Below are 17080 nucleotides of genomic sequence, written 5' to 3'. Positions count from 1 at the left end.
CCCTGTCCTATATTCCTTTGGTTTTTAGCTCAGCTGATTCGGGTGGCAGAGCGAATTGCCATGCCTCAGCTGAACTAAACAACAGCTCAGCTCACAAGCACTGACACCGAGGGCGGTCTTTGAGTGTTTCACACACACGTGCAAAGCACTCTCTCATATAACTGGTAGGAAAAGACTTGGAATCCCATTGTTGATTAGCTCTTATTCATCCACATCACTTGTCTATTTGCAAACAAGAGAAAAAGGAATGAGAAGGCTACAGTCTCTGCTTGTTTAGGAAAAGAGAAGATTAAGAGTACCTAAGCGGTTCAAGGATCATAAAGAGAATTACTTTACTGCCTTGCACTGATTGCTATACATTATTCTTCTCTTTCCGTATACCCTACTAATTGCAAGTTCTTGTCGTCACAGTGGGATTTATTGATTTACTGTATTTGTTAGAGGTTTTTCTTTTAAATCCCACCATTTGTTCAGGCACTTCAGGCAGTGTACATAGTGCTCCTTCCTCCCATTTTTCCTCACAACAACCTTGTGAAGTAGACTGACAGATAGTTACTCAGTGAATGAAGCTTCTTCCACGGGACAGGAAGAGATCTTAAGCCTCACGTCCTAAATAAAAGTGGTAGAGTTCATCCTTTCCTACCAGGTCCCTTTTCCAGTGATGAGAACAATATGTTAGGGTAAGTCCAACTCTCATTTATTTCCTGCTTCTTTCTAGCAGATGTTGGATGATACTCCTCCACCTCTCCCGGGGGAGAAGCCTCCAATTTATTACAATCTGGAGGAGATGAAGCAGTTACCAACAACACCTCCTACCCCACGCAGCCCACCATTACAGATGCTGGAATCCTGGGAGCGTCACATAGACTCCAGCTCCCTGCGTAATTACTACTATAAGCCTGCAACAGGTGAAAAGTCATGGAAGCCACCCAGGAGGAGCCAAGAGATGGTGAGAAGCTGGAATTGTTGGGGGGGAGAGGGACGGGGACATCCATGCTACTCAACCTCAGCAATCCAATCCTTACTTTTGATTGGTTTGTGCCTTTACCCAGCAAGTGTTTTAGCTGGCAAATACTGAATTGATGTAAAGGTAGTCCTTGACTTGCAATCGGTCACTTAGTGACCGTTCAAAGTTCTGTCAGACCCTAAAAAAGCTACTATGGCCTAGATTCAGAATTACAATGTTTGGATTCCCTGTGGCCTCACAATTGCATTATGGTTGCTTGGCCACTTATAGCCATTTGCAGCATCCTGTGGAAATGTGACTGCAAGTTGCAACATTTTCCCCCCAGAAACTGGAGTTCACTTCTGGTTTCCACCAAAAAAGCCCCAAGTCAATAATGGGTTTGCTTAACGGCTGCTGTATTTGCTTAACCACCACCACAAATAGGGTTTGTAAAACCAGACGCAGTCATGTGGTGACCTGCTTTACAATGGTCATGACTTACAACCAAAATTGTGGGCTCAATTGCAGTTCTAAGTCAAGGATTTCCTGTACTCTGTACTTCCAGTCAAATGCATTTAGTGATGCATTTGCTCCAAATGCTTGAAGAGTTAAAAAAAATTAAGAAATTCTTCCTTGTGCCCCTCTGAGCGCATATAGCATTATAGGAGTTATAGGAGGGACAAAATCTTGCAATAATTTCCCTCTCTCCAATACACCTTTCTATTCTTTCTGCTTTATTTCCTTCTATCCCCATGAAGCAATCAATATTCTGTGGCTGTGGAATGCAATAATTTCAGTTGGATTCATCTACCTTATTTGCTTATTTTTTGTTTGTTTGATTTATATCTTGCTCTAATCGAGAGAGCGCAGGAAAGCAGCTTCCGGGGTGATTTCCTTTCATTTCGTCCTCACAGCAGCAACTCTATGAGTAGTGCAGGATTCAATGGCCCAGGGACTTTTCTATATCTAAGAATAGATGTAAACCTGGATATGCTCATCTTAATCCAATAGCCACTGAATCACACTGACTTTTAGTGGAAATTGTTTAGCCTTTCCCCCCCCTTATTTTTGTGTTTCTCCAAACCCTCTTGCTTACTGATACTTCCTTCTTTTGTATGGGCAATGTAGTTTAACTATATAAGAATTCATGCTGAAATAATTAATTTGCTAGTAACATCTAGGTTTAGGTTTAGGTTTATTTGGATTTATATGCCGCCCTTCTCCAAAAGGACTCAGGGCGGCGTACAACATTAAAAACACACATCACAAAAGTTAAAAAAAAAGATTAAACCCATTTCCAAAAAGACCAAACCGATTTTTTTTAAAAAAGAAACAATACATTTAAAATGAATTAAAATTAAAATTAACATTAACATCTAATATTTATACTAATTATTAAGAGTACCATGTACTAAGAGATACCTGGAGAAAATAATACTATTTGAAGATCTCTATAACTTGATAGGATGGAAATAGTTTTAACAGCTGAGATTTATGTTTCAAAAATCAAACTCAGGTGTATTGGCATTCCTAAAGCAGAGTTCATACATTGTGCTAATAGTGTGGCTTATCTGGCTATCTCAAAAGTGCTTTTTCAAGAGGCAACTGGGCTGGTTTTTTTTTTGGAAGACATTTCGCTTCTCATCCAAGAAGCTTCTCCAGCTCTGTCTTCAAAGGAAAACTAGAAAGTCCAGTTGCCTCATGAAAAAACACTTTTGGGACAACTATGATTCTCAAGAATCTCCATAGACACTTATTTGGCTATGGCTTAGTATCTTTGATTTAGTCATGATGGTTTGGAAAAGATGGTTTATGTTTCAACCTTGTCTAAACCCAATCGATGTGTGAACTCAGACTACTGGTATAAGAGTGATAAAAGTGGCCTAAAATCTGGCATGTTAAAAGTATTTCAGTGAGAACAACAAATCGTCAGTCGGGTATTAAGTAAACCTGAGCCAGTTGTAACCATTTTCTCAGGCTAATGTACTTCTTGATGGAGTTGGGAGAGTGGAAAGAAAGAAAAAAGTGTTATGTTGTAGAATGGAGGTGTTATCAAAGTGGGTGGGTGTGTGGCTATCACTGTGAAGAACAGGGGTCAACTCATTTTTGGGTTGCATGTAAAATAGGACAGGTGCTTAACTAGGTATGGAAGTTACAGTTCCGTTCTGTAATTCAGAAATCCAGCTAGGTAGCATTAGACTCTTGAAAGAATGATAGGCACATATCTTGCTTTGCGTACTGTGCTTCGAAATGATTCAACATTGCTGCCATTGGGAGGAATGTTCTGGAGTGGACAGCATTATCGCTGGGGTGGGGGGATATTCCCAGTCTGTAAATCAAGCCCTGAGATGGCTCAGCTATTGACAGACACTTGCCACTAATATATCTCTTCTAGAGGCTTCCTTTGGAGTTTGATTGCTCTCTGGTACTTTAGGCCAGAATTCCATTTTGGGCCACCAGCCAGATGCCTGAGAAATTTCTATAATGAGAAATCATTGTGGGCTACTTCAGAACAGAGGGCATGTGGTTGCCAGCTAGTCTGTACAGTAAACCCCTTCCCATCCCCCTTGTCACGTCCCCAGTGCACCTAAAGCCTCTGCCTACTTCATCAGCTGTGGGTCAGCATTGAAGGAATTGAGGCCCACGTTTGAAAGAAATAGGTGGCTGTGGATCAAATTGGGGAGAGCCAGAACAAGGAAGGGTAGCCACAGTTGGGCTCATGCCTGCCTCATGTCCTTTCTCTCTTCTCTCCCTCTCCACCTCCCCTTTTCTGTGTTTTTGTTTTGCCAGAGCTTGGTGCAGATAGAGGGAAATGATCTCTCAGCTCCAGCAGATCCTACTGAAGGAGCCAACCTGGACCAAACAGAAGACAGAGTGAGCGGGGAGCAGCCTGGGGCTCAAAGTCTCCACAAAAAGCTGGGATATACCAGATCCTTGATGTTGCCAGAGACATTGCCTCACAAGGTAAGGCACGGCCATGAGGGGAGCGACGGGGATGGCAGGTTTTGGAGGGCAAAACAGATGCCTTTGCTCAAAAAGTTTGCAGAATGGAAGGGTTAATCTAGATCCAACTGGGGTGAAAGCAGAGGTGCTCATGAAGGAGAGGGCAGCACAGCAGTCCCTAGCGCGTGTAGGTGTGTACTTTTAAACACTGGAGCTAATAGCCCTGTACTTTAAATAGCAATAGCACTTATATACTGCTTCACAGTGCTTTACAGCCTTCTCTAAGCGGTTTACAGAGTCAGCCTATTGCCCCCAACAATCTGGCTCCTCATTTTACCCACCTTGGAAGGATGGGAGGCTGAGTCAACCTTGAACCTAAATATAGTGTACTGCACAAGAGAGGGAGGGAGAGAAGGTGGGGATGGAGGGAGGGAGGGAGGGACTGTCTATCAGCCCTTCCAAGTAGACTAGATTAGCAAAACCAAAGTTTCGAATGTAATAGTACTTTTATTACAACATTACAGTAATAGAACCTTGCAAGTCTGAATATTTTGTCTCCCCCCTCTCCCACGCCCCACCCCACCTTTACTTTTGTAAGAACTAGGAAAGGTCCTTTCTGAGATACTCACATTACATTTCTGCCCTGCACTTAGGTCTTTTTTGGGTTGTGGCTCTTCCTCTTGTTCCTCAAGGTTATTCCTTCTGCCCATGACATTAGCAAACTCAGTTTGGTAATCACACAGGCACCACTTGGCCACTTACCCCTTTATAAAGTGTTTTCAAAAAGAAGGAAGAAAATGCATGAAGGTGCCGTATATTAGCTACCTCACTATCTGCTACTCAGTTTGGTCAACCAGTTAAGTCTTGGATTTGGGCCTAAGCAGTGATGGGATTCGAATTTTTTTACTACCAGTTCTGTGGGTGTGGCTTGGTGGGCATGGCATGGCTTGATGGGCATGGCTTGGTGGGCATGGCAGGGGAAGGATATTGTAAAATCTCCATTCCCTCTTCACTCCAGGGGAAGGTTACTGCAAAATCCCCATTTCCTCCCAATCAGCTAAGACTCAGGAGGCAGAGAATAGGTGGAGGCAGGGCCAGCCAGAGGTGGTATTTACCGGTTCTCCGAACTACTCAAAACTTCTGCTTCTGGTTCTCCAGAACTGGTCAGAACCTGCTGAATATACCACCTCTGGGCCTAAGGTTCAGCCTTGGCAATGCCTGCTGGCAGCAGGGAAGGAATGGATATCCAAAATGGTTGGTAGATAGTCTTGCTTTTTCTCCATACAGGGAAACCATCGGCGGAACCATTCCCAATATAGCTTCGACGCCTGGTTAGGAGAATATTCGGTGCCATCACCTCCCAATGGCTCCATCACAGACAATGCTGAATTACTGCATGTATGTTACAACTATACAGGAGTATAATGGTTAAGGCCAATCTGATTAGAGGCAGAGACATCCCGGATTATATTGGATCTCATCAATTTAGTCTGCCTTATGCAATACAGGTAGTCCTCAACTTACAACCGTTCGTTTAGTGACCGTTCAAAGTTACAACGGCACTGAAAAAAGCGACTTATCATCATTTTTCACACTTAAGACCGCTGCAGCATCCCCATGGTCACATGATCAAAATTCATGACCTTGGCAACTGACTCATATTTATGAAGGTTGCAGTATGCTGGGGTCACATATTTGCTTTTTGCTGCCTTCCGACAAGCAAAGTCAATAGGGAAGTCAGATTCACTTAACAATCGTGTTACTATCTTAACATCTGTAGTGATTCACCTAATAACTGTGGCAAGAAAGGTCATAAAATCAGGCCATACAAATGTTTCTGTATGACCAGAAAACAGAAATTTTGAGCTCAATTGTGGTCATAAGTTGAGGGCTATCTGTAGATGTGAAGACATTTGCACTATCATCTCACGTTCCTGGGATGAGGGTTATGTACTATGTGTATGTATATATGTATATGTGTGTGTATGTATGTATGTATATGTGTGTGTATATTTGTGTGTGTGTGTGTGTGTGTGTGTGTGTGTGCGTGTGTGTGTATAGAAGCAATGGATGGAGAATTAATTAAGGAGAGAAACAACTTAGAACTGAGGAGAAATTTCCTGACAGTTAGAAGAATTAATCAGTGGAACAGCTTGCCTCCAGAAGTTGTGAATGCTCCAACACTGGAAGTTTTTAAGAAGATGTTGGATAACCATTTGTCTGAAGTGGTGTAGGGTTAGGGTTAGGGTTAGGGAGGGGGTTGGACTAGAAGATCTCCAAGGTCCCTTCCAACTCTGTTATTCTATTCTATTCCTCGATCACCATTATCTGAAAAGATATTCTCTCTTGCTTAGCCCCAGAGGCCAGCTGTGCCCTGCCAGAGAAGACTATCCTCTGAGTTTTGGAGTGGGTCTATCCTGCTGCCTTCTTTCTTCATTTGGTTCAGCTGTGGTTGGGAATGTTGCCCAGGGAGAAAAATGAGATTTGGAGACCGAAGGGGCAAAGGAGATGGTGAAGAGAAAGTAGCAGGATCCCAGAGAGTGAAATAAGTAAAATAAAATCAAGCTAGAAAAGCTGTCATGGAAAATGGAATTGTTGGGGAGGAAATCCCTAACGGGGACTAGGATTTGTGAATTCAGAGGGTAAGGTAAAAGTAAAGGTTTCCCTTTCACATATGTACTAGCTGTTCCTGACTCTAGGGGATGGTGTTCATCTCCATTTCAAAGCCAAAGAACCAGTGCTGTCCTAAGATGTCTCCGTGGTCATGTGGCCAGCATGACGAAACGCCAAAGGCGCACGGAGCGCTGTTACCTTCCCACCAAAGGTGGTTCCTATTTTTCTACTTGCATTTTTTACATGCTTTCGAACTGCTAGGTTGGCAGAAGCTGGGCCAAGTTAACGGGAGCTCATTCTGTTACGTGGTGCTAGGGATTCGAACCACCGAACTGCCAACCTTTCTGATTGACAAACTCAGCATCTTAGCCACTGAGCCACCTATTTCAGAGGGTACACCTGCCCTATTCGTGATTTTGCCATCTCCACCTGTCCTTTTTAGCATGTGTGTACCAACGTGTTTCTTCTCTATCTCCTTTGAAAAAATATTGTATCTCACTGCCCCAAATTGTTTTGCTTCTTGCAAATTGGGAACATTACGGTCCTCCAGATGTCACCAAACTACACATCCTCATTACTGTCTGTGTTTCTTGGGACTGCTATGGGTTGCAACTTAGCCACATTAGGAAGGTCCCCCCTCAACTGGTCCAGTAGGAGAGCTAGCAATGGAGCCCTACCTGGAGCCTGAGTTTGTAGGCAATGAAAGATCTGCAGAGAAGTGGGAGTATGGGGAGTGGTATGGATTTCAGGAAGGACCTACAGCTAGGACTGTAAATGTGTTGACACTGTTTCTTTTGGCAGATGGTGGAGAAATGTGGACAGCTGAACAAAACCAAGATTGCTGAAGGAGGTCGGAAACTCAGGTACCCAGTTAAAGTCTCCCCAGCAGGAGGGGGATTGAGGAGGGATACCTTCCTAATTGTCCATATAGGAAGAATCTGGGGCATTTGTGCTTCTCGGTCCTCATTTGGCCACCTCACCAGCTCTGACTGAGGAGCATTTCACAGCTGAAGGGATTTTGACAAGCAATGTCCTGGCCTGAATAGACAAAGAGGCTGGAAAGGGGCCTTAGTGAATAATGGACCTTCTCAGTCATAGACATAAATCCGAGGGGCGAGGGGGGTGGGCAAAAAAAGGCAGAGCTGAACCTTTTTGTAAGGGAGAGGAGGGGAAGCAAAGCTAGAGAAATTGGAGTATGTCAAAGAAGATACATGCCTGGCCCGCTTATATTTGTCAAATGATGGCTGTATGTACAGACGTAAAAAGGGGTGCACTTCAAAAATTTCAGCAACGGTGGCTGCACCACGCGGGGTGGGGGGGCTTTCCCCAGGCTCCGGAGGCTTTCCTCAAGCTTCTGGGAGGGCAAAAATTGCTACCCCGGACTCTGGTGGCCTTCCAGGAGGCCCATTTTTCCCCCTGGGATGCCAAGTAAGTACAGGGCTTGAGCAGAGGCTCAGGTAGGGTGAAAAACGGGCCTCCCAGAGGCTTGAAGAAAATCTCCAGAGCCCAGGGAGGGAGAAAATGCCTCTCCTCATCATGGGGCAGGAGGCCAACTAGGTCACACCCACTCAGCAATTGGGCAGGGAACCCATTGCTAAAATTTTTGAAGCCCACCCCTGCATTTATGAAACTGCAGAGGTTATTCCAAGCAGAAACAGATCCTTGCAGTGCCACACCCCTGTATGTGGGAGCCTTGGTCTTGACTGTTCAAGCACCTTTTGACACTTTTAAACTTGGAAGCCCGGGGGGAGGTTGTATGTTTTGTTGATGGCTTTGGTGGGCTGGGCTACAGTTTTTCTTGTTTTCCTCTCCCTCCAGAAAATGCTGGGCGTCATCGTGGCTGGTATTAGCTGGGAACAGCCTCATGTTCTACAAGGACCCCAAGGTGACTGCTGCATGGGTGAGTGCAGCAGGAGACAGATGCTTAATTGGCAAATCAGGAAAGGCAGCCTAAGGTCTTGTGTGGTTGATAGTCTGACTTTGTACAATCTTCACACTAATTTTAAAAGCTTTCTGGAAGAAGTCAGTTCAATCTCTGGAAAGGTCATACATGCCCCCTTTGAGAAATTGGGAGGAAGAGGGAGAGACTTTTGAATAAAAGGGGTGATTTTGCCCATTTAGGGATCTGGTAGAACAGTGATGCCGAAACGTTTCAGCACTGAGTACCCAAACCAGAACACATGTGCATGTGCGCGTGCCAGAGCGCCGGAAACCCAAAGACCAACTGGCTGGTGTGCGCATGCCTGTTTTTTGGCCGCTTTTAGGGCTGTTTTGGCGGCTGTTTTCAGGCTGTTTTGGGAGCCGTTTTCCAGCTGGGCCAAAAACAGCTCTACAAAAAGCCTGAAAATTCCCTGAAAAACAGTCCGGAAAATGGCCCGAAAACAGCCAACAAAATAGACCATTTTCCGGGCTGTTTTTCAGGGAAATTTCAGGCTTTTTGTAGAGCCTGTTTTTGACCCCCAAAAATGGCCGGAAAATGGCCTGGAAAATGGCCCAGAACATGACCCAAAAAATGGCCACATGCACACTGTAAACCAGAAAAACAGCTGGCGATGGCCGGCGTGCCTACAGAGAGGGCTCTGAGTGCCACCTCTGGCACACGTGCCATAGGTTCGCCATCACAGTGGTAGAACTTAGAATAACTTCATTGTCACTTTGAATGTACATTAATCGGCATATGTTAAAATGAAATTTCATTGCATACAGTAACGTCTGGTATAGCCTTTAGATAGGCCCACTGACAGTATTGTTCAGGGATGATGCGTGTCCATGTGTATTCTGTATGTATCTGTGTATACTGTATGTTTCTCTTTCTCCATTCTCTTCCCCCTCCATCTCTCATCTCTCTCTCTCCCCCCTCTCTCCCTCCCTCCCTCTCTCTCTCACCCTCTTCTACCTATCATCCATCCATCCATCCATCAACACAAAAGTCTGTGTTGCTGTGATAAATCAATAATGGAGTAAACATGGATTAGTTCCCATCTTCCTCATTCCTTCCCAGTGACTTCCAGCACAGATTGGCAGTGGGGTATAGAGTACCTCCTAACCCCTGTCCTTTCCCCCCTGCAGACTCCATCTGGTAGCCGGCCTGAAAGCAGTGTGGATTTGCGTGGGGCTCGAATTGAGTGGGCTCAGGATTTGTCCAGCAAGCGGAATGTCTTCCATGTAAGTGTGGGAACCTAGCCCGTCTTGACCTGAGATATTTGTAGTGAGATTTTATACAACTGTGACTAACCTTGTTTGTCTTACTGTAAACTTGTCAATTCTTCAGAATTGACTCACAGTGATCCTGTTTTAAATCAAGATAGTTAGTTAATACACTCTGGTTTCTCTGGCTGTACTTCCCTATAATTCCAGGTTCAGTTGTAACATTAAACTATGCTGTCCTGGTTTGTTCACCTGCCCACAAGTAGAGGAACATAGCAGGAACAACTTAGAACTGAGGAGAAACTTCCTGACAGTTAGAACAATTAATCAGTGGAACAGAAATTGCCTCCAGAAGTTGTGAATGCCCCAACACTGGAAGTCTTTAGGAAGATGTTGGATAGCCATTTGTCTGAAATGGTATAGAGTTTCCTGCCTAGGCAGGGGGTTGGACTAGAAGACCTCCAAGGTCCCTTCCAACTCTGCTATTGTATTGTATTGTAATAACAACAGATTATATGAAGCTATTGTCGTTACCGTGTAAAATTAAATTAAGATTCCTGCTATGGTTTTAGGTGGTAAGGTTCTATTAGAAAAACCTGAGATTATGTTAAGTTGAATTGTTGCCTAATCCAATTTGTTTTCTCCTCTTTTCTTCTCAGTTTCGCACTGTGACTGGCAATGAGTATCTCTTACAATCAGATAATGAAGCTGTCAGCCAGGACTGGTACCAGGCAATCAAAGGGGTCATCCACAGACTAGTGAGTGAACGATACCAAGAACTCCACGTTATCTCAGTCGCTTCCTTTCTCCTTTGAAATATTGACATAGAAAAAAGCTGTTCCTCAATTCTTTCATTCCGTCCAGGATCGGGATTGTTATCCAGCTAACATTGCCCAAATGGCAAGCAGCCTGGAGTCTCCTAAACCTGTGATGGAGAACCTATGGCACACTTGCCACGGGTGGCACGCTGAGTCATATCTGCATGCTGGCCAGTTATTTTTCGGCCTTCTAGAGGGCCAAGGGAGGCCATTTTCACCCTCCCCAGGCTTTAGGAAAGCCTCCAGAGCCTAGAGAGGGAAAAAAAAACAAGCCCAACAACCCAACCAGAAGTTTGGGGGTCACTCGTGCATGCATGGTGGTGGTGATAGCACACACACACTCGGACAGTTTTGGCACACCTTTAGAAAAAGGTTAGCCATCACTGCCCTAGACTAAAATCTCCTCTGGTTTTTGTCTCTGTGTGGGTGCCTTCAAGTCAGTTTTGACTCTTGACAAATGCAAAGACAATATTATATGGGGGGGAGGGTTGGCAAGGTTTTGGGGGAGTGATTTGCCCTTCCCTTATTCCTAGGGCTAAGGGAGAGTGACTGACCTGTTCTGACCCCCCCTTCCTCCGTTGCCCACACAGTACACACACTCCGGAACAGTACAAGGGAACAAGGTTTATTACACCAACAGACAAGAGGCTTTGTGGCAGCAAGCCACCAAGACAGAACTCACAAAGACAGAACACACAAAAGCAGCAATCCAGCTTGCCAGGATCTCAGACTAGAGTTGCTGTCCAAAGTCCTTTGTTGATTGCTACGCAGAGCCTGTCCAGAGTCAACCCTTTTATAACCTAAAAAGGGCGTCTCCCAACAGCACCTGAGAGCTCTTTACTGCCTATAATTACGCCCACGCTCCTGGCGTTTGTGGGCGCGCCGGAAACGAGCATCCCGAAACGCCCTACTAAGTCCTGAGTCACTATCCTCTCCGCTGCTCCAAGGCAGGGCAACGGGAGTCCTCCTCCTCTCGCTCTCACCGCTGCTCCATGCCTCTGGCGCCACCTGGTGGCCGACCAGACTCTCGGATTCCTGCTCAGCCTCCGAATCCTGTCCAGGATCGCACATCCCTTCTGTAGCTGACTCGCATGGAGTATCACTCTCGGAGTCTGGTGACAGCGGCACTGGCTGGGCCACAACACTATCCCTCACCGCAGGGCCCTTCCCCCGGGCCTGACGCTCGGGATGCGGTCGAGAGGGAAATTGTCCATGATAGGCCCGCACCAAAGCTGGAGCATGCACTGCCGTCGCATCGGTCCAGGACCCCCCGTCCGAGTCCTCGTCCGCCCAGTCGACCAAATACTGGAACCGACCCTTGAGCCATCTCGAGTCACGGATCCGGGTCACTCTGTGCGATGGCCGTGCGTGCACGTCAGGCGACGACGGCAGGGGTGAAGAGGGACGTCGGAGAGGACAATCCGACCGCTCAGGGATCAGGAGCGAGCGATGGAACACCGGGTGTACTCGCATCGAGCGCGGGAGGGTCAGGCGATAGGCCACCGGATTGATAACGGCCTCCACAGGGAACGGCCCCAGATACTGGTGGTCCAACTTCCTCGTAGGCCGGTGGGACGGAAGATGCCGCGTGGACAACCACACGCGATCACCCACGGCCAATTCCGGCACAGCACGGCGAGACCTGTCCGCCACCCGCTTGTAATCCTCCTTCGCCTGATTCACGTAGCGGCGCACCATCTGGTGAACCGCCTGAAGCTCAGAGAGGAAATCCTGCGCTGCGGGGACCGGAGAGTCCACGGGGGTGAGAGGGAAAAAACGAGGGTGGTACCCGACGTTCGCCATGAAAGGCGTCGTCCGTGTGGAGGAGTGCTGCGAGTTGTTGAACGCAAACTCCGCCACGGCGAGGTACTCCGCCCAATTGTTCTGCTGCTGGTTCACGAAGCAGCGCAGATATTGTTCCAGAATCCCAATCACCTTCTCCGTCCCTCCATCGGTTTCGGGATGGTGCGCCGAGGACAGACAAACTTGAACGTCAAGAGCGGCCATCAGCCCTTTCCAGAACTGGGCCGTGAATTGTGTACCACGATCGGAGACGACCCGGTCAGGTAGGCCGTGCAGCCGGAACACGTGCTGGATGAACATGCGGGCGGTGGCGCGGGCTGTCGGCAATCTCCGGCAGGGGATGAAATGTGCCATCTTGGTGAGCATGTCCACCACCACTAGGACCGTAGTGAAACCGGACGACGGAGGCAGTTCCGTCAAGAAGTCCATGGACACGGCTCCCCAGGGTCTGTCCGGGGTCGGCAATGGCTGTAGCAAGCCTGGAGGAGCTCCCGTCGCTGATTTGGCCTGTCGACACTGCACACATGACGTGACGTACGTCTGCACGTCGTGTCGCAGGCGAGGCCACCAAAACGTACGGGAAACCAGGTGCAAAGTTTTGAACAGGCCAAAGTGTCCCGCTGCCGGAGTGTCATGACATTGGGAGAGAACCAATCCACGGAGCGGTCCTGCAGGCACGTAGAGCCGATCCCGATACCTCAAAAGGTCCTCGTCAAAGGTCCACGGGGATGTCGGCCCTACCTCTGCCCGCCGTTGTTCCACCCACTCGTCGTTTCGCTGCGCATTCCGTATCAACGACCGTAAATCCACGGGTTCCTGGATTGCAGCGAAGGACTCGACGGGTAGGACCGTCTGGGGGGGCAGGGAGTCAGCAGGGTCTGAGTACTCCGGCTTTCTGGATAGGGCATCCGCCCTCTGGTTCAAGGCACTGGGGATATACGTGACCTTGAAGTGGAACCGGGCAAAAAACAGAGACCACCGGATCTGGCGCTGATTGAGCTTCCGCGCTGTTGTCAAAAACTCCAGATTCCGATGGTCTGTCCGGACTTCGACCTGATGCCTGGCCCCCTCCAGGTGATGTCGCCAGGCTTCGAACGCCGCCTTGATAGCCAGCAACTCTTTCTCCCAGATGGTATAATTGCGCTCGGAAGGATTGAGTTTCCGAGAGTAATAGGCGCAAGGGAAAAGGGTGCCATCAGGGGCGTGAGCCTGCAATAACACCGCCCCCACCGCGATGTCGGACGCATCCGCCTCGACTACAAAGGGGCGATGGGGATCAGGGTGTTTCAAGATCGGCTCCTTTGTAAAAGCGCGCTTCAAGGCCACGAACGCTTGTTGTTCCGTGGACCCCCAGTGAAACGGCACTTTCTTTTGCAGGAGTCGAGTGAGGGGCGCGGTCAAGAAAGCAAAGCCGGGGATGAAGGACCGGTAATAGTTGGCAAACCCGAGGAGTCTCTGAATGTCTTTCATCCGTCGAGGAGATTGCCAACTTCGTAATGCCTCCACCTTGCCTGGCTCCATCGCAATTCCTTCAGGGGATATACGGTGCCCCAGGAACTCGATGGTGGTCTGCCAGAACTGACACTTCTCCAGCTTGGCAAACAAGCGATGCTTTCGAAGGCGCTGCAAGACCTGACGCAAGTGCTGTTGATGATCCTTCCGGGACGTAGAGTAGATCAAGATGTCGTCCAGGTAGATGACGACAAACTGATCCAAAAGGTCCCGAAAGATATCGTTCATAAAATGTTGGAAGACAGCTGGGGCATTGGTCAACCCGAACGGCATGACCGTATACTCAAAATGTCCGTATCGGGTGCCAAAGGCTGTCTTCCATTCGTCCCCCGCCCTGACTCGGACCAGATTGTAAGCTCCACGTAAGTCCAGTTTTGTAAACACCACGGCCTCCCGGAGCCGCTCCAACAACTCGGGAATCAGAGGCAACGGGTAGCGATTACGGATCGTGATGGCGTTCAAGCGCCGGTAATCGCAACAAAGTCTTAGATCCCCGGTCTTCTTTTTGACGAACAAAACCGGGGCAGACAAGGGCGAAGACGAAGGCCGGATAAAACCCCGGGCAAGGTTCTTGTCAAGGAAGTCCCGCAATGCGGCCAACTCCGGTTCAGACATGGAGTATAGGCGGCCCGTCGGGAGTTTCGCATCAGGTACCAGGTCAATGGGACAGTCGTAAGGCCGGTGCGGTGGCAGTTGATCCGCCTCCTGCTCGCTAAACACGTCCGCGAACTCCGCTAAATCCGGCGGCACTGTCACCTCGGCCGAACTGGGCACCTGAGCCGCGCAAACATGATGGGTATGGTCCACGCATTGCAAGGATGGGAACGAGATGCGGTTCTGCGACCAGTGGATCTGGGGATCGTGCGCCCGCAGCCAAGCTAAGCCCAACACCACGGGGAAATGCAGACCCGAAGCCACGTAAAATTGAATGGCCTCCTCATGCTCCCCGAGGATCAGGCACAAAGGCTGCGTGGCGTTCCTGATGGGCCCAGACAGAAGCACCCGGCCGTCAATGGTCTCCACTCGCATCGGAGGGTCTACCGGGCACAGAGGGACGTGATATTTCGTGACAAACGCTGCATCCATAAAATTCGTGGTAGCCCCAGAATCGACCAAGGCATGGGCTGGTATTCCCTGCGGACTACCCGACAAGAGAATGTGCGCTGCAAGAATCAGATGTCGTGGAGGCCCCTCCGCCTCTGTTCCAGCCTGTGCCCGACCCGAAGTCTCCCTCAGATCGGGCTTTCCCCGTTTCCCGAGACGGAGGTTCGTCGTTGAGGGGGGGCCGTAGACCGTGCAGCCCCTCTACCTCCCTTCTTGGGGCAACCCGTAGCCAGATGTCCCGGATCCCCACAGTAAAAACACAACCCCCCTGCACGCCGTCTCTCCATCTCCGTGCGTGACAAGCGGGGTCTGGCTGCACCCAACTCCATGGGCTCCTCTCGTGGGACAGGAGTCTCTCGTGGAACTGGCACTCTCAGCACCTCCCGGGATGCTCGGCGAGGCCTCCGCCTCTGCAGCCGGCCGTCAATCCGGAGGCATAGATGAACCAACGCGTCAAACGTTGGAGGCCTGTCCACTCTCACCAGCTCATCCTGCAGGTCCTCTGACAGGCCATCCTGAAAAGCATCCATAAGGGCTGGCTCATTCCACTCAGAGTCCTGACTGAGCAGCCGAAACTCGGTAATGTAGTCCAGTAAAGAACCACGCCCTTGGTGCAACTCTTTCAGGAGTCTGGTGGCTGTTTCTCCTTTGATGGGGTCTTCGAACGTCAGCCGAAGATGAGTGCAAAAACCCTGGAAGTCATCCAGCAGGGGGCTCGGCTGAGTCAGCAAAGGCGTAGCCCACCGTGCTGCTGTGCCTGAGAGCAAGCTTATCACAAAGCCCACCTTCGTCTGGTCGGTGGGAAAGTCCTCCGCTCTCAAGGCAATGAACAACCGGCATTGGCCCAGGAACGCCGGGAAAAGTTTCGGACTGTCATCAAACTTATCCGGCATGGCCACTGGGCATTTCCTTCGTTGCTGCTGGGGGGGTGGGGGGTTGGCAGGAGCAGACAGCTGTGCAACCTGCGCTGTTAGCAAGGCAAGTTGCTGTGCGAAGAGAGCATTCTCCGCCTGAAGTTGCTCCATCATAGCTGAATGGAGATACGTTTGGGGTAGCAATCAATCTGTTCTGACCCCCCCCTTCCTCCGTTGCCCACACAGTACACACACTCCGGAACAGTACAAGGGAACAAGGTTTATTACACCAACAGACAAGAGGCTTTGTGGCAGCAAGCCACCAAGACAGAACTCACAAAGACAGAACACACAAAAGCAGCAATCCAGCTTGCCAGGATCTCAGACTAGAGTTGCTGTCCAAAGTCCTTTGTTGATTGCTACGCAGAGCCTGTCCAGAGTCAACCCTTTTATAACCTAAAAAGGGCGTCTCCCAACAGCACCTGAGAGCTCTTTACTGCCTATAATTACGCCCACGCTCCTGGCGTTTGTGGGCGCGCCGGAAACGAGCATCCCGAAACGCCCTACTAAGTCCTGAGTCACTATCCTCTCCGCTGCTCCAAGGCAGGGCAACGGGAGTCCTCCTCCTCTCGCTCTCACCGCTGCTCCATGCCTCTGGCGCCACCTGGTGGCCGACCAGACTCTCGGATTCCTGCTCAGCCTCCGAATCCTGTCCAGGATCGCACATCCCTTCTGTAGCTGACTCGCATGGAGTATCACTCTCGGAGTCTGGTGACAGCGGCACTGGCTGGGCCACAACACTGACCGAAGTTCATCTAGCTGGCTTCCTTGCCTAAGGCAGGGTTACAACTCACACCGTCCCACTTTTAGCCTTGTGTCTTAATAACTGCACCAAAATTACTTGGAAACTCCCATCATATCTTATAATTCTTTGTGTTTTAATTGGCGTTAATGGGCATCAAAGTCCCCCAAGTTTTTAGAGTGCTAGGTTGCCAACCCTTCCTCTATAAAATTTGGGATTACTCTCAAGGAAGACAGAAGGTCTTTGTTTCAGGTTTAGAATATGATTGCACTCATTATGTCTGCAATGAGAATCCATTGCCCCAGAAAACAAAATCTGTTGGGAGGGGGGGCATCACTATAATAAATAAATAAATAAATTCTAATGTAAGTGGAGCCAAAGGCATTCCACTCTCCATTTCTCTCTCATGCGCATGAAAGTATATGTGCAACAACCATTCTTCATTGGTCAGTCACTCACTATCTTCCCTCTTCTTTCTGAGCTTGTTAAAGTAGGGAACAGATTTTGATGAGGGCTCAAAATGAATGAATGGTGCTCA

The 17080-nt window shown here is 48.7% G+C and overlaps 1 protein-coding gene across 3 annotated transcripts in view; it reads left to right on the top strand.

Annotated features, from left to right (window-relative positions):
• Positions 1-17080, top strand: part of ARHGAP9 (Rho GTPase activating protein 9) — a 49259-nt gene that overhangs the window by 18455 nt on the left and 13724 nt on the right. Inside the window, exons 4-10 of one of the 3 annotated variants that reach the window (XM_081969812.1) lie at positions 722-949; positions 3737-3910; positions 5177-5287; positions 7304-7365; positions 8321-8402; positions 9572-9667; positions 10309-10407. In XM_081969812.1, the coding sequence (XP_081825938.1) occupies positions 722-949; positions 3737-3910; positions 5177-5287; positions 7304-7365; positions 8321-8402; positions 9572-9667; positions 10309-10407 (852 nt within the window). Of the gene's footprint in view, positions 1-718; positions 950-3736; positions 3911-5176; positions 5288-7303; positions 7366-8320; positions 8403-9571; positions 9668-10308; positions 10408-17080 lie in introns of all 3 variants that reach the window. The other 2 variants (XM_081969811.1, XM_081969813.1) reach the window with 2 other exon arrangements.

Source organism: Natrix helvetica (assembly GCF_964273705.1).
Source record: "Natrix helvetica genome assembly, chromosome: 1".
NCBI classification, from domain to species: domain Eukaryota; kingdom Metazoa; phylum Chordata; class Lepidosauria; order Squamata; family Natricidae; genus Natrix; species Natrix helvetica.
The sequence above is the reverse complement of the archived record's forward strand: the minus strand, read 5'-3'. Positions and strand labels throughout refer to the sequence as shown.